This window comes from Equus przewalskii, chromosome 14, assembly GCF_037783145.1.
Source record: "Equus przewalskii isolate Varuska chromosome 14, EquPr2, whole genome shotgun sequence".
NCBI lineage: Eukaryota > Metazoa > Chordata > Mammalia > Perissodactyla > Equidae > Equus > Equus przewalskii.
Window position 1 is genome coordinate 39,728,799 of NC_091844.1, and position 23,452 is coordinate 39,752,250.

Here is a 23,452-nt window from a genome sequence, read left to right on the forward strand (position 1 = left end):
CTTGACTGTAAGTTTTATAAGGGCATGAATTTGTGTCTATTTTGTCTCCTAATATATGCCTAACACACATGGGCACACAACAGTAACTTGTCACTGACGATGATCACTCTGGACCATATCCAGCATGTCTTACCCAGGTCCCCAGCAGTAGCAGTGGTGGTTTGTATCTATGGATGGTCAGAGTAAAAGGAAGAAATGGGGATTTGGAGGAAGGAGGTCCTACCTTCTTTCCATTCCCCAGGGGCCCTCATACTTCTTTTCTTTGCTGAAGAAACACAAAACCTCCAAGGTTGAGATAATATACAATGGAGAAAGAGAGAGAGAAAATTATATCCCAAAGTAAATGACAGTATGTTCTGTACTTTTTTACATGTAATTTAAAAAGAAGAAAAAAAAATGAGAAAAAACCAAAAACCCTTCTCTGCATTTGTGGTTCCAGTCCCTTTTTCATTTCTAATGGTGTGTGTTTATGCTGAGGTGCAGTAAGTGATTGTCAAACTTTTTTGCCTGTGTACCCTTCTCCCACCCCAAAAGAATTTTGAGAAACTATATACTCCCTCACATATTTTTAAATTGACATCTAAAATGTTTCACTATAAGTTTAAATGGTAACAAAGAACTTTGCTTTTAAAAATGTTTCCATTGGAAGATATTCACAGGTGAAATGATTTATCTGAGATTTGCTTTATAAAACTCCAGCCCACATCCCCCCCCCAAAAAAAAAAAAACAAAGATAATAGAGATAGATAAAACAAGATTAGCAAAATGTTGATAACTTGAAGCTGGCTCACAGGGTACGTGCCAATTCATGTATTATTCTTTCTACTTTTGTGTCTAGTGGTTTGATTTCTTACTTTCACATTAGAGATTTTCTTCAAATGACAAATGATCTTTGACTGCCCATTCATATTTAAGCATAGGGCATTTAAAAGGTGATTGAAAGTTATGTGTGTATGGAGCGGGATGGTGGTGCTTGTTGATGGAGTTTTATTGGAGGAGAACAGGTATAAACTAACTTTTTGTATGGAAGGACCATTTGTCATTATCTGAAAGTTTTCCCTCAGAACCATCCAGTTTATGAAAGAAGAATCCTCTAATCTCCTGTGCGAAGAGCTATAAGCTTGGCTGCCTGAGTACGCGGAGCAGGGTAGGAAATGGGGCGGCAGGTCTCTATTCAGACTGTAAACTCTCACTGAACCCTCCTGTTTTCCTTACAGGGCTTCACTCCAGCTGTCCTCTTGACAGGGGCTCCTGAGTGTAACACCCCTAGGTCAGTTTCCCAGAATATAAATCTCCTCTTGCTTTGGTGTCAGGGAGGGGCCGTGGGGGTCTACCCATTCCTTATACAAGCTTTCAACCGTTCCCCCTCTTTTTGACCTCACATTTCACCCTCTTTTGTCTTATGCCTCCAGGCCTCAACTTTGCTGGGTTTAGAGGGACAGGTATCTCACTTTGCCAACACTTAGGTATCAGCTTCCTGGGCTCTGTTACTTTCCACTCCTGCATCCCCCTTCTGTCTTCATATATTGAGAGTTGGGGTGATGAATTATTTTCTTGTTTCATTGGAGATGGATTTGCTTTTTCTGTTTCTCATTTTCCATCTTATTTTGAGATGATTTTCCCAAGGAGAGGTGGACAGAAAGGGCTTTTTCTCCAATCTTGAAGCCAGAGTCTGATTTTTTTTTTTCTGAGGAAGATTTGCCCTGAGCTAACATCTGTTGCCTCTACTTTGTATGTGGGTCGCTGCTACAGCATGGCCTCTAATGAGTAGTGTAGGTCCACTCCCAGGAACTGAACCCAGGCCACCAAAGTGGGGTGTGCTGAACTTAACTACTAGGCCATGGGGCCAGCCCCTGATTATTTTTTAATAACAAATTCCTTTAGTATATTTAAAAATTAATATCTAAAAGTTATTTTTTTAAAAAATTCAGTAAGTCTTTATCCCTAAGAAAGATATAGTGCAAATCAAGTTCAATGCCCTGGGATGATTTGTCTTGTAATTTGCCTGTGATAACTTAAGAAAAAATTTAATTACTTCTCTTTGTAGAGTTCTTGAATTATTTATTAAAGAGATCTTTTTCAACAATTAATAAATTCTCAGACATTAACCATTAATTTGTTTCCTTGGTATTCCAAAACTTAAAACTTGCTTTTCAAAGCTGTTTTTCTTGGTAGTACCTTTGAAGTAAAATGGTACTTGTGATTGTTAAAATTGAGCTAGTTGATACATTGAAGTCTCTTATATCTGCAACTTCACTTTATGTTAACCAATATTTCAGTGAGGATGCTAGTTCTCTAAAATCAAATTCTAGGAGGAAACACATTTGCATCCTCTCACCCACACCCAGTTGCTAACAGATATTTGTTGCGACTCTTTGCTTCACTGCTGTTGTTAACTCTAGAGTTACTGGAAATTCAGTTGTCAAGTTATCTTCTTTAGCATCTGACACTACAGGCCAAGACTGAGCCGTATCTGTCTTTGTTTATGTCTGTCCCTGAGCCTTTCATTCATTGTAGCTGTTCTGTCTTTTTGATCCCCCTCCTCACCCCCCCTCCTTCCCCATCTTCCCATCCCTATGAACTTCCTCTTGTGACTATTTCCCATCAAATCCTTCAGAGCTAGGCAAACATAAGTATTGGAAAATGCAATGGAAATTCTCCTTCTTAAAACTCACAATATAGAAATAGTAATTCTCCTGAGAACTAGGTCAGTAGAGCTGTACAACCTAATTTGGCCCTGTAGATTCATTCTGTCTTTGCTGATTTGTCCTTGATTTTCCCTTCCTGCCTTGTCCAAAAATAAAACGTTTATCTTTTTTAGTGCTATCTAAAGGTTTTTATTGCCACCACTAGTAGGAAAAGCTGGAGTGAAAAGGTCTTATGTCTCACTTCATTTTCTTTTTTCTCAACCCTGTAGGGAAAGATAATGTAGAGGATTTCAGAGGGATTTTAAACATGGCTGACATAAGTTTTATTCATCAAAAGAGACACCGAGACTCAGTCTGTCAGTCATTCATCACAGGTCTGCATCAGAGCCTGGGGAAAGAAGAGTGGGATTAAGGCGGGGAGGTGGTGGAGGTGAGGAGATGTAGGGGTGGAGACTGTACCGCAGCTAAGTGGTAGAGTCGAGCAGTGGTTTGAGGAGTGTATTCTCCCTTCCTCTCTCACCTTCCTCTTTCTGCCACCACGCCTGACACAAGGTGAGGAGCGGGCCCTCATGAGGCAGATATTCAAGGTTGTAGCAGGCTGAGGGGTGGGAGGAGGAGGAGAAGGAACTCTTAGGCAGTCGTGTTGGGTGGGGAGAGGAAAGAAGTTTCTGTTGTTACTAAGCTCGTTATTGAGCCTAGTGGATATTTGTATGTGAGAAAAATATATAAATGTGTGCGTGTGTGTGTGTGTGTGTGTGTATGTGTTGGGAGAAGAAGAGGGAGCAGGGGGTAATACCGCTAGCTGCCCACACAACTATTGTCATTTCACTGTTGGTACAATCTATATTTGTATTATCTTTGTTATTACAAATGACTCCAAGAGATGTGTAGGATTCAAAAGACTTTAGAGGGGCCGGCCCGGTGGTGCAGCGGTTAAGTGCACACTTTCCGCTTTGGCAGCCTGGGGTTCGCCGGTTCGGATCCCGGGTACTGACATGGCACCACTTGGCAAGCCATGCTGTGGTAGGCATCCCACATAGAAAGTAAAGGAAGATGGGCACAGATGTGAGCTCAGGGCCAGTCTTCCTCAGTAAAAAGAGGAGGATTGGCAGCAGTTAGCTCAGGGCTAATCTTCCTCAAAAAAAAAAAAAAAAAGACTTTAGAGTTTTAAGGGCATTAGTGGTAATTTAGAAACCCCAACATCACTACTGATCACCAAGTCCTGCCAGTCTGTGTCTTCATTCTCTCTTAAAGCTGCCTACTCCTCTCCATCCCCACCAGCACTGCTATTGTATATTATTTTTTGCTTGGTTACTGCTTTAGTTTACCAAATGTCTTCATTTCTATTAGTTCCAATCTCCCTCCTCTAATTCACACTGCAACCAGATTGAGCATTCCTAAACACAAATATGATCATGCTACTCCATTGCTTAAAATCCTTCTGTGGCACGATATTGCCTTAAGTGTAACATCTTACCCTTTAGCATGGGTATGGTAGTTCTATGATCTAAGTCCTGCTTCCTCCTTCACACTCCCCAGCCACATATCCTCAGCTCTTTAGGGACCACTGACGTATTTCCCAGAACCTTCCTGATGCTCTCGGGCCTTTGCACCATAGGGTTTCTTCTGTTTGGGACATACTTTTCCTGTTCTTTACCCAGTTAATTCTAGTAACTGATCCTTCAAAGCTCAGGTTAGGTGTCAGTTCTGCAAGACTGAGCTGAGGATGCCTTACATGTCCCCTTTAAATATATCCTTGTCACAGCCCACTGCTCTGTATTTTTATTATTATTATTTTTATTATTACTATTATTATTATTAATGCTTATTATCGTTTTACTTCCCTTTATTCTCTCCTAGTTCATGGGTTCCATTATGGCAGAGACTGGTCTTTCATCTCTGTATTCTCAGTAAAGGTCTCAACATATAGGAGGTACCCCCAAAATAAAGAAGTGTTAAACTCTTTCATCTTGTAGTTGAGAAACCAAGACAGAGAGATAAGCCACCTGCAAGTGATCACGCAATATTTAGAGGCAGAGCCTGCCTTGTAATCGAGTGTTTGTTTCCCTCTATCAGGAATTACAGACTCAGGTGTCTATAAGGGCTAGATGGGCAACACATATGAGATAAGTGGACTGTCTTTTTTTACTATCATTCTGTCATTTTTCTGGAACATATTCTTTTCTCACACTATATTTTCCCATGTTTAATAAAGAAATATTTTGGTACAAGAAATAATTTCCTCTTAAGCTACACATAAGAAAAACAATAGTGTGAAAATGAGGTTAATTGTGACTTGATGAATTACAAAAGATCAAATGTTGTTCCTTCTTTGTGCTGCTGTGGGACTTTGTATGTACATAAATGTGGCACTTCGCGTGGTATGGTTTCAGTCTCTGGATTCATGCCCTAGTTTGGCACTCAAAACCTACTAACCTTCCCAGTTCCATCTCTAGTCGTTGAACCCCTACTCACATTTATGCACACATACATACCCTAAGCTCCAACTTTACTGACTTGTAGTTCCCCAACATGCCATTTTTAATGCCTCTCTTTCTCTCTCTGTCCTTCATTCCTGTCACCTCTGCTTGAATCAGACTCAATCTCTGGCCCTGATGTCACCCACTCTCCTTGTTTGGTGCTAGATATATCCCCAGCTCAGAACTCCAAGCTCAAAAGCCATTCCTAGGCATAGACTTTCTATGGTGTGTGTGTGTGTGTGTATGTTTGTGTGTTTGTTACCAGAGTACACAGCATGTTATTCAACTGCCCCATTTAGGACTTGCCTAGAATTCTCTAATAAAGTTAAAGCAAAGTCCAGGATTAAATTGCATGGTTCCTGAATTTTCGGGAGGTGACATACTGCCTTTGGTATCAAATTTGATTAAACTTGATAACTTTAGTGCCATTTGGTTCTGTTGGGGAGGAAGAATTAAGTTGCTTACTCTAGAGAATGAATTTTTCCACTGACTAAGGAATAGAACATTTATTAAAATTATCTTGGTGACCTGAAAGGGAGAAATGTACTTCTTGTTCCTCAGCAGAAGCAGGTCCCGGGCATTATTAGCACGTGGTAAAAATTGAATAATTGAGCAACACTGACTTCTTTGGGATTCAGCCTTCCAGCCCCTGCTGTGTAATTAGTTCTGCCCAACCTGCTGGCATGGTTGAGCAGGGAGCCTACAGAGGATTAGGAAGGAAAATGTCTTTATCAGGTCTCACGTACTGAAGGCATTTGATTTAATTTTACATGTTACACATGGTAATCTGGTTTCCCATGGCAACCTCCAGTTCTGCTATACTTTATAATCAGAGGATGGCGGGATACATTGCAGACTTGGTGGCATCACCTGAAAGTGACCGTAGAGAACAGAGTTTGCCTCAAAAGAGAAAAGAAAAGGGTCACTAGAAAAGGACAGAAGAATCTGAGTCTCCTTTAAGAAGGGACAGCTGTTCTCTGTAGATGCTCAGATACCCTTGAGGATTTCATTGATGAGTTAGGTCCCAGAACTACCTATAGCAGAGCACTTTGAGGGAAGGGGATCAAATCTTGTAAATTTTTTCAGGGATAATAATTTATTATTTATGAATTGCAGATGTTTTAATTCAAAACAACAATGATAGTTACCGTTTATTAAGAACATGCCAGGATTCTTACTTGGTTCTTTGTATACATAATTTCAGTAAGTCCTTACAATATCCCTGCAAGGGGAGTACTAATATCCCTTTATAGATGCGGAAACAAGTATTTATTGATCTCTTGAAGTATGGAGGCTGAAGGAAGGTGGGGCAACATTGACTACAAGTTTTCAGCTTTAGACTATTATTCATTTCTTCTATGATCTCAAAGTCTGTAAGTCTTAATAGCCCCTTTTACAAAACAGTATACTAACAAATGTCCGTTAATGATGACCAGAAGCCAACCAGAAAAGTTTAAATTACAGTCATCTTAGTTTAACTCTCTCATTTTACACATTAGGAAACTGAGTGCTAGAAATTTAGTAAAGCCCTAAAGTCAGGTTTTCTGACTCCTAGTAATTTGTGTATTATACCCTGCCCATACAGTTTCAAAGAGGGCTTGAGTAAATGGAAGGAAAGAAGGAAGGGGTCTTGTAGTACTCTAAATGCTATTACATTGAGCTAGCAAAGTAAACAAAGTAACAAATCTGAAGGTATTGATGAGACATTTAGGTGTTGGGAAGGGTTCTAGTTCTTACCTAGCTAGTGTTTAGTTTATTCTGCTTGGCTCATATCTGAACAAAGTAACGTACCTACTATTTCCAAATGATCACAAGTCTTTAGAAGTCTCTAGTGCCCTGCTGGTCATTTGAAGTTTAAAAGGACAGGTTCTAAGTATGAACCACTATATATACATATATATATATATAGCCAGGTCTTGAAGTGGATGTGAGTGATAATAACTGCCCACTTTTGTGACTAGTGGAAGCAGAGACTACATATGGTATTGACTTACACATGGATGTTTCTGTCATGTTCACAAAATACCATATGCTGAGGCAGGGCATGTCATTACCTTAAGGTAAAAGCTGTGGGAGTCTAATGGCAAACTGAGAAATCTTAGTGTCAGACACTTACTATGCAAAGCACTTTACATGAATTTCATGTACTCCTCGTAATGACCATGATTGTGAATGTTATTGTCTTCATTTTAGCAATTTTTTTCAGTTTTTAATTAATCCTTCTCAGAATATTTTCCCTAACATTTTGTTATGAGAATTTTCAAACGTATAGTAAGTTGAAAGAATTGTACAGTGAATACCCATATACCCACCTAGATTCTACAATTATCATTTTTCTATATTTGCTTTATTATATACCAAGCCATCAATTTACCCACCCATCTGTCTTAGTTTTTGTTGTATTTCAAAATGAGTTATAGACATTAGTACATTTTACTCCTCAACACTTATGTGTGGATATCATTAATTAGAGTTAAAAATGCGTTAACCCTATTAAAAAAACAAAAACAAAAAACTAAGGCTTTTGAAGCCGGCCCCGGGCCGAGTGGTTAAGTTCGCGCACTCCGCTTCGGCAGCCCAGGGTTACGCCCATTCGGATCCTGGGCACGACATGGCACCGCTCATCAGGCCATATTGAGGTGGCATCTCACATGCCACAACTAGAAGGACCCACAACTAAAAATATACAACTATGTACCGGGGGGCTTTGGGGAGAAGAAGGGAAAAAAAGAAGAAGATTGGCAACAGATGTTAGCTCAGGTGTCAATCTTCAAAAAAAAAAACAACACAAAACTGAGGCCTTCAAGTCTATGTTTTGGGGACATAGTCACTTTGGGCCTTCCCCTGTGAGATAGTAAGATAGTTTAAGAAAAAATGTAAGCTATCCATGTTAAAAAACACTTATACCTCATTAATGAGAAATAGAAATCTGTAGGGAGGAAGGGGATACCCCTGTTGAATTCCTAGGCCACAGCAAGCCAGCATTGCAAAGTGGCATCTTACCTCATTTCTGATTTTACATGAGGTTGAGGTCACTGCCACATTTCTGAATACTAACTTCTCTCCTAAAAAGGAGAGTTTGATTAGCAAATTAGTTAAGCACTTTAGTAATGATATTGGAACTTAATTTCAGTGAACATTTTTTCCCTTTTCTCTTCTTTCTGGGTGTGACTAAATTACCTACAGTATGCTGCATGGTTGCTGGTAAAACAGGAAATGGGGTAAGTAATTTAGGTAGGGAATTTTTACTACTATTTAAATATAAGCTACTTGATTCTTAAAGTACTTTTACTACTGCTATCTCTTTTTTTAGAGTGAGTTCACTAGCTACTAGAAAAATTGGCACAAGGAGGAAATTTTTATTGTATAAATTTAGGAGATGACCTTGTTTAATTGGTTTATTTGCATAGCATGTTAGTAGTCTATTAAAGTGGATTCTTTTTTTTGTAGATTTAACATGAATGCAAATATATATTTTATATGCATTAGGCCCTTATATAATATAGTTTGCAAGTTATTTTGAAAGAATAAATTTTATACTGTCTTAGAAACTAAATTATAAAACTATGCTGTAAAATATACAAAGTAAGATCCTAGTGAAGGCAGAACGATAGTGACTTTATACATAGATAAAACATAGAAAACGTGTGTCCACAGTCCTTTATCTGAAACCTTTAGGGGCCAAATGTGTTTTGGAATTTAGAATTTTTTACATACCCCTCTGCTCCAGGGTCTGGGGCGGTACTATATAATGAAACACATTAATATTGCTACAGTGAAACATATGATTATTGACACTAAGTTTGATAAACAAAGTCTCAGATAGCCTCACATGTCCAAGTCACGATTTGGTTTCCAACTGATTTAAGAAAAAAATCTTTAATTTTCCAGAATTTTTTGGATTTTGAGACTAAAAGTTTTGTACCAATATAAAAAGGGCCATGTGAATGCTGGGGGTTCCTGTGTACTCTGGAGAGAAAGGCACAAAAGTATAGATTTCAGTAGTAGAATCTAATGCTTAGTGATTTATAGAAAAAGTAATATGCTGGCTTTTTTGCATGTATTATATTTCACATGTGCATTTTAAAAAGAGTAATAGCCATGCATTTATCAAAGGTTTCTGTGTTTAATTAGGTTATGTCAAATTAGTCTCAAAAGCTTGTGATTCTGTCATAATAAAATTTGATCTTATGTTTGAGACATTTGTTAGTGTAGACAGAGCATGCTATTTTCTAAATGTTTCCAGTTTCCATCCACATTGCTTGTGAGTTCTGTTGTTATTCCTTATTGAAAGATTTTAAACTACGCTCAGTTCTTCCAAAAGATCCTGATCAATATAGGGATATTGGGACAGAAAAAAGATAGAAGACTAATCTTTTCCCTCAGTGTCCCCAGTTCATTCTATGTTCAAAAGATTGTGGAGGAGCTGCCATGAAAGAAGTCATTCAAGGAATTTAGGAAAAGTGTGGGCTATTTCGGCTCATCTTTGCTCTAGAATGTTTGTCGTGTTGTATCTGTAGCAAAAGTGATTGCAGCTGGCATCCTCACCATAGTTACCTGACAGAGGAGAGAGGGAAATGCAGTTGCTAAGCACTAAGTTGGGACTAAATTCACCTTAATGACTACTGATTCCTCTAAAGGACCATCAGGCATATGCTAAGGACCTCCATAAAAATGTTTACCCTCAATTATATTAGAAAAGTTATTAGCCACATTCAACTTCCAGGATTGAAAATCTGGCATTTTAAGTATTGTATTTTTGCCTTATATGTAAAGTTAAGGTTTCCAAATGTCTGTTAACCCCTTTCATGTGGCTCTTTCATCTGGAAGGAAAAAACATCTATAGTTGGAGTTTTTAAACTGGACTAAGATGCTCTAAATATATTTCAAAGACTATGAAGGATTTAAAATACCAGTTTTCTTAAATACATAATGAGTAATGTTTTAATCCATTTTTAGGATTGGCTTTTGCTGTAACCCTTTGTACTCTCTAGAGTCTAAGCAACTTTTAAATAGTTTTCCATTCAAGTGTTTTCTGTTTTAGCTTTTTATCCTTTCAAATGTGTGTTCACACTTTGTTTACTTCTCAACTGTGATTCTATTTTATGTAACTGTCATTAGTTAACTGTTGACACAATTTCAAGGTAGTCTTTTAAAATATCTAAAGTGTTTCTGATATTCAGAGAATTAGGAACAGTTTATGAAGCTCACTTAGTGTTTGAATGAGATCTTGAATGTACAGAAGTAATTTGATTACTTGTCAGATGTAGGGCTTATCTGGATATTTCATTGTTAAATCACAGTTCCAAAGCATATGAAAGCATTCCATGTAAACAGTTATATTCTCAGCTGTGTACAAAATGGGTAGATCAGCTTTTTCTTAATTTGTGTTTTTAGAGAAATAGTCTTTATATTCTTTTTTTTTTAGAGCAATTAAATTTAGCCATTAACTAAATTATTTTTTGTTTTCTACCTGAAGTTAGTAGTGTCTTGGTCTTGAAGAATTAAGTTACAGTGGATATTGACTATATGTAGTCCTGTCTATCAGTGAAGTTTGGACATTAAAAGAAATGATTCAGAAGTTGGCCCTAACATCTCTTATGTTAATAGCAGCCCTGTGAATAGCCATAAGACTGATTTGAAGTTTTAATTATTTGAATGATGTGGGCTTGTTAGTTTCTTAGTGATATTGCAGTGTTCTCAGCAGAGTAGAGGAGTTTTAATAACACCATACCATGTTTTTCTTTCCTTTTACCTCAGTTCATTTCTATCACAATTTTAGGTTACAAACTAAAAGCTAGAAATCATAATTGGGACTTCCCCATACATAGTTATTGGCTCATGAGTAGATTTTGGGGGAATGTCAGATTTTTATTCAGACATTTATCTGATACTAAGTTGTTGAGCATTTCAGAATATTGATACTTTAAGATTTAATACTTCTTCAGCAGTAAAGAAAAGTACAGCTTTTATATGGATTTCTGAAAAGTAAGCCCCCATTATCAGGAAGAGAGTACATACAAACATTTGTAGTCTGGATGAGATTTTTGTACCATGCAGTTTTGTAGTTTCTGAGCAATAGACAATCCTCTTTATTCCACATTTCTGTCTTCTGATGTGTAAATCCTGGAATCTGGCAATTCTAACTCAGAAAAACTCATTTGTATACTTTTGTCTTTGAAGCTGTAAACACAGTTTTACATGTCATTTAAAAAAGCAGTTTCTTGATTCTACTAGAATATAGGTCAATGGGCTGAGGAATTTCTGTCTGCTTTGTTCTCTCTGCTTTCTATCTAATATGTAAAATAGTGCCTGGGATATAGTAGGCACTCAGTAAATATTTTTTAATAAGTGCATACATTCTTGCCTTAAGTAGAAAAAGTGAAATTTTTCATATCAGTGAATTAATTTTTATGTTATTCAGAAAGCAGAGTCTGTCGCTGGGAAGAAATGATATAGTTCAGCTAAAAGAAGCCTACAAATGGATAACTCACCCCCTGTTTTCAGAGGAACTGGGTGTTCCCATTGATGGAAAGGTATTGGGTCATCAGTGTTGTTAATTTTGTTCTCTGGTTTTATTAGTTTTACTTTGTTTTATGGCAGAGTTTTGGTTAGCCAAAAGAATCTTCTCTTTAAATAATCCAGTGAAGGATTTTTAAGCTTTTAAAATGTTAATTTCTAACAGTCTTAAATTAAGGTAAAAGTTTTTCTTTCTTTTTTTTTTAAAGACATCTTTGTGATCCAAGACACTTACAAGTGTAACAGGTGCAGTGTACCCTAATTGACCTTAAATGGTCAGAAATGAATCTTTAATATATTTATAGTTTAATTGGAGAGACAGATTTACTGATACAAAGCAATACATAAATGACTATGAGCAAGTGTAGAGTCAACTCTAGACTATTTAATTTTGGTTACCTGTAGCTAATCTTCTTTTCAAATATGCAGACAGAACCTGTTCAACTACAGTGAGCATGGGCTAACTATCCCGCCTTGTTGGTATTTCAAGTCTCTGTTTAACTTCAGGCAGAGTCTGCCTTTGAAACCAGAACACTTAGCCATCGCCCCTATTCCAGAGCACACCTTGCCTCAGTCTCTAGAATGGATTGAATTTCAGGGAACAGCTCAATAGGTTTCCAGATGTGGAAACAAATCATAGTCCCAACTTATCTTAAATTAGATTTTAATACTGTCCTCATTGCTTCATCATTTTGCTTGAAGGAAATTCCCTTAATATCAGATACACCTCTATTCAAGTAAAATCACAAAACCATCTTTCAAAGCTAACTAGTTAAAACTTTTTTCTCCATTATGAATTACATAGCTGTTTCCCTCTGTTAGTATGAATAAACTCTGTCCTTTAAATTGAATACTGAGAGAATAGAAAATAAAACCACTTCACAGATAGTATGAAGAGGAAATGAGGTAATGAAAGTACTTTGGAAATTAGAGAAGTCATTGATGCAAAATATTTTTACCTCAAATTTCAGTTTTGAAGCACAAATAATTTTACATGGTGAATTAGTGAGAACAGAAAATAGAAAACAAAAGATGCAGTAATGGTCTAATAGATTCAGGATGAGTAAAGTTTTCTTAAGTAAAAGGAATGTATTATAATTTTATTTTATAGATTAAAATAGCAAAAAAAAAGTTGTTCACTATTGTGATTCTAGAGTAGCTAATAGGCTTGCTGACGATCCAATGCAATCAGTAAATATAGAACTCGAAAAAGAAGATAAAATTGTTACATGAGATGACATTTATATCTTTTTCTTGGTGTGGAATTTTGTATATTGTCTGAGGAGGTAAATGTATATAGAGTACAAAATTGTGCTTTTTTTGTGAACAAGGATGTCATTGTAGCATTTTTTAATAACGCAAAACTTACTACATCTTAAATGTCCAGCCATCCTTAGAGTTGGAAGATGTCCATGACATAAGATTAACTGAATAAAGCATTTTCCAAAAGTGTGTTTAATATCCCAAGAAGTGTATACATTTTTGTTTATATTCATAAAAATGTCTAGAAGGAAACATGCCAACTTGTTATTAGTTCTCCCTCAGTGGAGTGGGATTGGTAACCCATCCTATGTTTGATTATTTTACAATTTGTATGTATCATTTTTGTAATAAAACAAAAAATTAAGATCTCTCTTTTAAAACTCAAATCCATTAAGAAATTTGAGCACTTTAAAAAAAAGCCTCATACAGCGTTTTTAAGCGTGTGAATAAAATGCTTTTTGCCTTGCTAATAATTCTGATCACAGTATTGACAGGAACAGTTCTTCATTTCTTTCAACTCTATCCAACTCCCTGAAATCTCTTTATCTTCACGCTTAGTTTATATACATGAACAAAAATCATGCACATTTATTTTAAACTTGTTTTTTGGTAGGATTACTAGTGAGTGAGCTTTAGAAGTTAAAAAAAGAAAAACAAAAAACTTTCCTTTACAGCTGCCCTGTGAACAAGCTGATTTGAGAATAGTAGTATTTCCAGTTTTCCTTGTCACTCTTTTTTTCTGAGCCAATCTTTGAGAGTTAATTTCTATTTCCTTTCATAAGTTTTTAGATGTTAGTTTCCTTTTGCTCATTTTTAAACTGTCTTTATAATTTTTAGAGCTTGTTTGAAGTGAGTGTGGTCTTTGCTCACCCAGAAACAGTTGAGGATTGCCACTTCCTGTAAGTTGCCATCTAAACAACAATGCCAATTGTGTAACATTGTTAATGCTTTTTGGTTTTCATGAATATAGTATTGCTCCTCTTTCTAATGAGCATATCAAAACTTGTCATGTCTTAGTACGTTTAAAATCATGGTAATATAAGAGTCGAGGCAAACCAATGCAGCTCAAGTAGGGATTCATTTTGTCTGCTTCTGATATCCTGAGTGTAGCAGCCATGTTATATAAAATACATTTGAATTATATCCACCCCAAAATCAACTCGTTAACCTTTTATATTAACTTGAATTTTATTTAGACGTGCAATATGCCCAGATTGTTTCAAGCCAGCCAAAAACAAACAGGTAAGGATTCCTGCTTCTTATTCTTTAGTGAGTTTTTTCTGAGCTGGATATTCAAATTAACAACAAAAAGGATGTGCATTAGAAATGTGGCAATCTATTATACTAGGAATCAGTCTTCAAATATTTCCATTTGCTACATTTATGTTTATTTGTTTCAACTCTCAACATCTATGCATCTGGCTAGGAAATTGTAACACACAAACACTGTCTTCTAGGTTGTTCCCCTGGTGATGTTAAATTTAGAATCAGTGTTTCAGTGATGTTTCTGTTACCCCTTTGGGGAAATCTGACTTTTAGATTTTAATCCCCAAATTACATCATCTGGGAAAATTTGTGGTAAGTATCAGCAGCATTCCAAACTTTTGTCTAATATCCCTTTTCTAGAAATTAGTGTTTTAAAAATATAATCCAAAGCAAATTATTTTATTTAGGACAGTCCTGAATTAATATAGCCTATTTCAGGCTACATTTGCAAAAGGGCATTTTATTCAAACTGCCCTTTCCCAACTCATGTGAGCTGGTCTTCATGTTAGTGAGCAAATTAATTAGCATGTACTTTTAGTTTCTTTTATGCCAGGATACAATGACATGGCACGATATTGGCAAGCTTTCACACCCCAGTTACTTAGCTCATTCTGTACAGAGACTCAGGCATTCTCAGTTTTACTGACATTGATTTTGCTATTGTAGTTGTTAAAAAGAATCTAAGTTTATTGTCAGAGATACATCTGTTCGTCTTTCTTCTTGCTTTGACTTGCTTTGCTAGGCCTTTTATAACTGGAAGGCAAAGTTTCTAACATTTGCTGAATGCCCTGTGCGGAAATAATTGGAAATGCAGACCAAGCCTAAAGCAGTGCTTCCCTCCTTTTCTCACATCTTGATACACTGAAAACATTACCATGTTTGTTCCAAACCCTGAGGTTAACAGATGAAGTTGCTCTAAGTTGGAAGCGGTAGGCCTGGGGGTTCCCACTGTCCCAGGCCCTGCCCCTCAGCCCTTGTGAACTAAAGGGATCGACATCTTGGCACAACTGTAGCTCACTGCTCTGCCATACCAGTTGGGAAGCTCTGCCCAAATGACCTGTAAGCTGTATTTGTATTGAAGATCTTGTTCTATTTTTTATCTTTGAGGAAATACACAGGTACCAGCATCAAATAATAGACTAAGGAAATTTTTGTCAAAGCATCATAGACACCACACCATTTGGCCAGTAGGTGTTGTATAGTCTTAACTGTAGTTTTCCTGCCTCATGTCTGGGAATAAATCGAATGACCGTTTGAGATTCTTTCAGGCCTAAGATTTCATAGCTAAACAAACAGGCACTTAATTTTCAGTTCTAACCCTATGACACCTTGGCGTTCCCCAGAATATGGTTGAGAAAATCATTACTTTGATGATAAACTGTTGAGATACTTATATTGTGCCCCTTTTCAGTCAAGTGTAATTTTTTCATAACAAGAAATAATTATGATTTATCATAGTAAGCCATGTATATATACACTAATCTGTATGTCTGCCATGTGGTTTGGCTTTTCTTATTTTAAAAAATCCAAAGTGGGACGTTTATTGTAGATGCCCTTCTATTCAGTGTAGTAGATTTGTTTACTTTGTCTCTGGCTGGGGAGTGATGTTACATTGCTAGATGCCAGGACAGGTTGATTGGCTCTGCTGTTACCCCTTACCCTGGCTGCCAACACCTAAATTATATACTGTGGCCCCTGAAAGGATGTAGGGTAGAAAAGGTAGATGGGTCAATCTAAACTCCTTTTGTGGTCTGGCAAAAAATATTCAAAGCACATCTCCTGCAATGTCGTCGTTTCTGTATTTGAAGAATACCACATTTTGAGGGGAGTGGGACAATGCAGTGAAGAAGACATGTTCTGCTAGATCCAGCTGGTGTGACAGGCACGGACTCGATTGAAGAGAAGGGTTCTAGGGGTATGCTGATTGCAGAACTGACAGGATGAATGCTTACGTTTTACTTATTTTCTTTAAGCTATTAAGTATTTTTCCCTTTTAAGTATGATTTAAAATGATATAATTTCTCCTACTGCATTCTCTGTTTCACCTCTGATGTTTTCTTATCTAGGCGATAAAATGTCTTTTCTTTTCATTTTACCCTATATAGTCAGTATTCACTAGAATGGCAGTTATGAAAGCTTTGAATAAGATAAAAGAAGAGGATTTCCGCAAGTAAGTAAAAGGACACAAACAAGGGAGCATCATGGAATTTTAGAGTAAAGGGAATGTTAGAGATAATCTGAATTATCTCTAAGACAAGACTGGATGTATTTCAGGGACCAGGATTGTGTCTTAGTCATCGTTATATCCCCAATGCATGACTCAGTACCTGGCAAGTAGTGGTGTTCAATAAATGTTTGTCAAATTAACGTTTGAATTTATTAATCAACTCCACCTTCTTTATTTTTTAGAAGAGGATATTGAGGTCCAAAGAGGGAGTTGACTTGCCTAAGATTATCAATTGGGTAATACAGAGTGGACATAGAGCCAGTTTCCTGACTCTCCAGCCCAGTGCTAGTCCCATTACATCCCTAATCCTGTATTTCCTGGTATTGTCCATCTCCAGAAAAGGGAAAAGAAGGCTCATGAGTTTCTTCACTTGTTAAAATATGCTGAAATACAATAAACCTTATATTTTAATTCTCAGTATGTTTATTTTATTTAATAAAATGTTATCATAGTTATCCTTCAGAATATCCTTGAATAAATTTCAAATAATGAAAGTTATGAGGAAGATTTTGTACACTCTACTGACTAAAAACAAGTCTCAGAATGGAAATATTTTTGTTAAATTTTAGAAAGTAAAGACAGTTACTCTCTACAAGCAATAGTTCCGGAGTTTCTAAGTGATTTCTTTGTTAAGACATCTTGGGAAACTGAATGAAATTCTCAAGCCATGAATTTGAGATTAAGTCCACATCTAGTCATTTATAGCTTGCCTCCAGTTTGTGGCTTTGGAAGTTCCCAGAGCGTAGACAGAGAATAAAGCCATACATGCTCTTCCCTGTCTGTCCTAGTTTGGATTGAAGTTTCTTAGCTAAAAGGGCAGAGTCTGCACATTCTACTTTTCCTGGCTCTGTTGTCTAATTCCCAAGGTCGTAATTGGAATGAGAAAGAAAAAGAGAGAAAAATGGTGGAGTACCCTCCCGCAGGTGGGCCTTACTCATGTGACCAGTCTCTCACTGCACACCAGCTTTATCCCAACGATTGAGGATTTGGTAAGCTAGCAGCAAGTGTTCATGGATAGCAAAATGTCTAAAGAACCTGGGAAGGCTTCTACTTCCTACGTATGGATTTTTCTCCCAAATCTCAAGGCTGTTAGAAATTATCATCTGGGAACATGAGGCCTCCTGAGCATGAAGGGTGGTAGCAGAGCCCTGATTTACTTAATGCCACTCTCATGGATTAAAAGTGGTGCTCTAGAGGCCTAAAAGACCCTTGTGGTTCCGAAGCTTAAAGTTAGGGAGAGGCTTAGTCCTTAAGGGACTTAGGCTGTGTGTGTCTCAGACAATGCTGATGCATCATAGTTATGTGGGTCAGTTTCATGTTTGGAAAATAGTAGCTGTAACATTTATTTTGTTTTGCAGGCAGTTTCCTTGTCCTCCAAACTCACCAAAGGCTGTCTGTACTGTTCTTGAAATTGAGTGTGCTCATGGTGCTGTTTTTGTGGCTGGTAAAATATTTAGTCTAGAATATACTTGCACTGTCAACTTTCTTTTCTGAAAAACTCAACTGACTCCTCTTCTGTTTCCTCCTTATTATTGTTCTTAGGTTCTGATTAGTTAACTCTTCTAAGAACTAGAACTGATAGCCAAGCTTATTTTAGGTTTAGGCATTCTTAAGGATCACTGAGGAGATTTGTTATTTTAAAATGTCGCGCCAAAGGGAAATGACACTTCCCAGGTTTTAATAGTTTTCATCAGAGATGGCCAAGTAGGAATGTGGGTAGATATAGAGACTCAAAACAGGTCAGGAGAAACAGCTGCGGAGAGGATGTTTTATATGAAAGCCAACTTGAAAAAATAATTTTATTATCTGCAAAATGACTAAACACTTGGTTTCTGCCTGAAAAAAATATTGTTGCATTGACTTTCCCAAGAGGTAATCTGGCAGACAGTTTTTGTTTTGAAAGCTACAGCTGTTTCATAGTAATAGCTGAAAGGAAATTGTTCTTTAGTCTTGACTATAACACCCTGCCCTGGGGTAATGAAAGCTACCTGCCTTAGCATTGCTTTATTCATAAAGCAGTGAGTCATTCTGTTAGGGTTTTTTTTTTTTAATTACAAAAACTTCAAAATTTCCTATATTTGAACTCTTTGGAATATATTATCACCAATGACTATTACATCGAAAGTATTATTAATCAGGTGTAAAAAGAGTAGTTGCTGTTTTTAAAAAAAAAGATCCTTGGTGTGTTCTGTAATATTTCACTTGTCCAGTCGGACAACTGGATTAATAAATATATGGAGCATTCCTTTAGAACTCATTTGATGATTCATATCATGTCTTTAGAAATCTCTTCTATTGTTAGCTGAAATCTTTTCATTTAATTACCTATGTCTATGTGCTGGCTCCCCCAATTAGTTTGTAAGTTAGTCGAAGGCTAAGCCTTGTTTTATATCATAGCACTTAGGATATTGGCACTTAATAAATAGTTGTTGCTTGGGGCTGGCCCGTTGGCGCAGCGGTTAAGTTCTCACGTTCTGCTTTGGTGGCTGGGGGCCCACCGGTTCGGATCCTGGGTGCGGACATGGCACAGCTTGGCAAGCCATGCTGTGGTAGGCATCCCACATATAAAACAGAGGAAGATGGGCATGGATGTTAGCTCAGGGCCAGGCTTCCTCAGCAAAGAGAGGGGGATTGGCAGCAGATGTTAGCTCAGGGCTAATCTTCCTTAAAAAAAATAAAAATAAATAAATAGTTGTTGCTTCTCTTTTTATCCTATTGTGTCAAAATCACACCATTCCATCCGAGCTACTTCTATTTCTTTGGCAGGGAGATATAATAAGTACTCCAGGAATCTTCCGCAAACTCCTTGGATAATTGATGGAGAAAGGAAGCTGGAATCTTCAGTGGAAGAATTAATTTCAGATCATCTTTTGACAACATTCAAAGCAGAGAGTAAGTATTGTAATATTCGTATGTTCACTGTATTGTCATTCATGAATGGATTTATCAGAGGTAGTAGGAAGGTTTTTATATTTTGTAAATCACCCAAGTTTGGCTGACCCCTTACCTGGCAGGTTCCCATGAACAGAGATCGCCATGTCCTGAGCTCCTCTGACCTGGGCTGGATTTGAGCCAAGGTGCCAAAGGATTTCTTTCTTATTTCAAGATGACTGCACTTTCCTGGACAAATTCAAAACAATTGAAACTACTTTAATAAATGCAGTTAAGCTCTGACCTTGGGACACCTTAGCCTCTTTTTGGGAGTATGAGTAAATTAAAACACAACTTCCACGTCCAGTGCTTGTTCAAGGATAATCACTGGCAAATGCCTGGATTCCATCTTAACCACTAATATGTCTTGGGATAAAGTTCAGGCCTAGAGAAAATAGATCAACAGCCACCATTTTACAAAGACTTAATGGCAGTTGTGTTGTATTTTAATTTCCTAGGTATTAATCAGCCCAGGTTTGTGGGATGAGTCAGATCCTGTCAGGTTTATGTTTTCTTTGTTTCAATAGGCCTGTCAGGTCAAAGGCAGCATAAAGGCTTGTGATTTCACCTAGGATTAGGCTACAGGAAAGGGACTAAGATTTCAATCGCAGGAAATCACGTTGTACATCAGGAAAAACTGTAGGCGGTGAGTAAACATATCACTCTTTGGAAGGGGTCTCCTAGCATAATTAGAACACCTTTTTTGAGAGACCAGCTAGACATTCATCCTTCTCTCTGAAAAACCTTAAGACCAGCCTGCTTTGGGAATGACAAGCAGATGATCTAGGTGAAATATGGCTGTCCTTTCCAGCTCTCTGTTTGTCAAGAGGAAAGAGAAGCACTTCAAACCACATCCCTCTTATAATTTGTCACCTATCAGGTAGGTGGGCCCTTTTTTTAAGGGTCTTTAATAATTATTTTACTGAATGGAGAAAAGTAACCTAGCAACCTAATATTTTCCAAAATCTTAAAAGTGAAGACTCTGGCTATTGCCATGAGCTTTTAACTACTTAATTTAACATTTACACACTGGTTGTTCTCCTAAGACTTATCCAAGTTATGAAGAAGTGAAAATAAAGCTTTAGCACAAAAAGTCTCTTTTAAGCCCTTTTTTGGGGCCACCTCATTCCCTTTCTGTAAGAAGATTCAAGAGACTTTCAGTTCTGATTAGTTGGTTCCCAAGAAAGCCCCGTTACCAGTAGGGCTGCAAGGGGCTTGGAAACAGCGGTATGTTTCCCCTTTGCAATCTTTCATGAAGGTGGTTTGTTACCATTTTCCATTTGAGGGGGAAATATCGTCCCAAAACTGAAAATAAAGCAAACTGTGTTTAGCATCTGTAATTGTGTGCTGAGGAAATTTATTGAGAGCCGCTTCAGAAAAAGCTGACCTCTGGGGCTCTGTGCTAACTGGCTCCTTGTCAGGGGATAACATCTTGTTCAAAATGCCTGATTAATAGCATCAATTTGCTAATCCTGTGCTTCTCAGGTATATTACTTGTTGTTTCTGTGGTTCACCTCTGACGACTCTGGGAAGATGGTTCTGACTCGTATACCTCTACGTTTTACAGCTCTATGAAAATAAGTCAGTATTGCGTGAAGCAGCGAAGCTACTTATGTAAAGCCTCCTTCCCCTAAGTGGAAGACATAAACTTGTTTCTCAGTCACTTCACACGGGCACGTCATATTGTCTACTTGCTAATTCCCTAGCTAATGAGTAGTAAACTTTGACACACTCTCAAAATCAATGTGTCTAAGAAATTTTCCCCTAAAACTGGCCACTGACTCGCTACAACATAGACTCTAAACTCTTGATATTCGGAGGCCTTCATCATCTCTGCCCGTCTTTCAGTCCCATTGTCTGTCTGCCCCCAGGTATGAGGACCATTGTAGACGAGCTCATAGTTCTGATCATTCATCTGTTCCTTTGAGCAGGAGGCTCAAAGAGCTCACAAGATTAGGGGGATAAAATAAGGCATCATGTGAGTTTAGAAAACGCAACTAAATTTTAAACCTGTATTTCCTAATATTTAAGGCAGTGGCTCCTTTTCCTTTTTTGTCTGCTATTGTTCATGATTGCACATGAATAAAGTTTTGAAGTTTGCTCTCAAAAGCATTTCTCCATGTAGGGTCTAAATTTGAAACATTTTTTTCTAAAAGATATAATAAATACTCCTTTTCCCTTAGTCTAGATTTAATGTTTCTCTGGATTTCTCAAGAGCCTGGCTTTCAAAAAAGAAAAAAGGGAGCCTAGCTTTCTGCACTTCTTTCTTGTTGATAAGCTGGAGTTTGTGGGAAGCTTTATGGGCTAATTTATGAATCTCAGATTTCTGGTCTGATTTAGCCATTGCCAGTAGACCTATCTCTTTGTGTCCTGTTCATTCCCTCTCCCCACCCACCTCAGCTGCAGGTTATGGCTCAGTCACTGTGGATCCCCGCATTCCCTGATGACGTTGTGGCTGGTTTGGACATGGAGGTGGGCAGGTCTAAGACAAACCACAGCCCCAAGGAGTCAGTATCTTTCAGCTTCCCAGATGCCATTTCGAACTCTCCATTTAGCTACCCATCCCTGGTTAGCACTACTCTTGAGTCTATTGACACTGACTGGAAGCTACTGATGTTGCTTGTGGGTTTATTAGCAACTTGACGATGGAGTGTAAACATGGAATGGAGGGTTCTTTGGGACTTAAAGGTCTACGCAATCCTACTTTCTTCCTGGCCTACATTCCTGGAGGAGAGCCTGACCTTGTGCTCCTCATTGCTCAGTGTTAACACAGCACAGGTTACCCAGACTTCTGAGCCTAACTAACAACTTGATTCTAGGTCCACCTCAGATATCTAGCGCTTACCTAACCAGCCCTTGGTTGCTCCTTTCTGTGAGACCCACAGCTTTGGACCCTGTGGGGAAGAGAGGAGCCCACTTCACTCTGGCAGTGTGTGACAGACAACAGCTCGGAGCCTATGTTTCTAACAAGTGTTGGCCTTGTCTTGCTAAAGGGATTTCTTAAAGGTGAAGGAAGGCTAAACATCCTAGAAAGGAGGGCTAATCTTCAGTGTGGTTTTCATAGGACTTTTCAAGCCTTTTGGACTTCCTTTTTCCAAAATCTACATGGGACTTTTGAATATAAAATGTTTCTGGGGAGAAAAATGGCTGTCACAATGGTATATACCCTCCTTCCATTCCACCTTTCCCATCTATTCTTCCCCACAATCTTGTTCTTCATCTTGTGCTCTCCAAAGTATCTGGACTGTTGAGGAGTAAGTACGAACCTCTTAGTTCATATTGCAGTTGTGCTCCTAGTGCAGGAATGTTCCTGTGCTTTTCTTGTCCTAGCCCTGCCCGTTATATTATTGTCCATACCCCTCCACAAACGCTAAGCTCCGTGAGGATAAGGACAATGTCCATCTTGTTTGCCTTTGGCTACCCTGCATCTAGCAGAGTGCCTTGCACATACACCATGTAGGTATTGGTTCCTGAATGAATAAATCAGGTTGTGAGCCTGAGTTCTAGCCTTCAACCTCTACATTCAGAGACCTTAAACTTTATCACTCTAATGACTAAGCAGCGTTCCCAAAACATCCCAGCCTTTCCCAATCCCTCGTCCAAGAAGATTGGTCTTGCTTGTCCCTGAAGGCATGAGTCTGAGCTCTCCTGGCTGTCTTTGTGGTGGTGCAGTATAGATGGTGGTTAAGAGACTCTGGGGACCCGCCTGGTGGTGCAGCGGTTAAGTGCGCACATTCTGCTTCTTGGCGGCCGGGGGTTTGCCGGTTTGGATCCCGGGTGCGGACATGGCACCACTTGGCAAGCCATGCTGTGGCAGGCATCCCACATATAAAGTAGAGGAAGATGGGCATGGATGTTAGCTCAGGGACAGTCTTCCTCAGCAAAAAAAAGAGGAGGATTATCTTGGGATTATCCTGTAGATTGTTCAAGACAAATTGGGTTTCTACCAAAGGGTGGGAATGAGAGTCTTAGGGCTAATATGTCTCTGATTTTTTTTCTTAATCTGCTTTCCAAAGGTTTTAATTTTTCATCCTCTGGAAGAGAAGACGTGGATGTGAGAACATTAGGAAATGGTAAGATTGCAACAGCATCACTTGATTAGAACTAACTTTCAGATT

General features: G+C 38.0%; 1 protein-coding gene across 5 annotated transcripts in view; it reads left to right on the plus strand.

Moving 5' to 3' along the window:
* Positions 1–23,452, plus strand: part of PUS10 (pseudouridine synthase 10) — a 71,546-nt gene that overhangs the window by 35,517 nt on the left and 12,577 nt on the right. For all 5 annotated transcript variants that reach the window (XM_070572638.1, XM_008526013.2, XM_070572637.1 and 2 more), the window contains 8 exons: positions 8,315–8,349; positions 11,553–11,664; positions 13,748–13,809; positions 14,107–14,152; positions 16,282–16,346; positions 17,762–17,847; positions 19,170–19,295; positions 23,351–23,407. In XM_070572638.1, the coding sequence (XP_070428739.1) occupies positions 8,315–8,349; positions 11,553–11,664; positions 13,748–13,809; positions 14,107–14,152; positions 16,282–16,346; positions 17,762–17,847; positions 19,170–19,295; positions 23,351–23,407 (589 nt within the window). The remainder of the gene's footprint in view (positions 1–8,314; positions 8,350–11,552; positions 11,665–13,747; positions 13,810–14,106; positions 14,153–16,281; positions 16,347–17,761; positions 17,848–19,169; positions 19,296–23,350; positions 23,408–23,452) is intronic.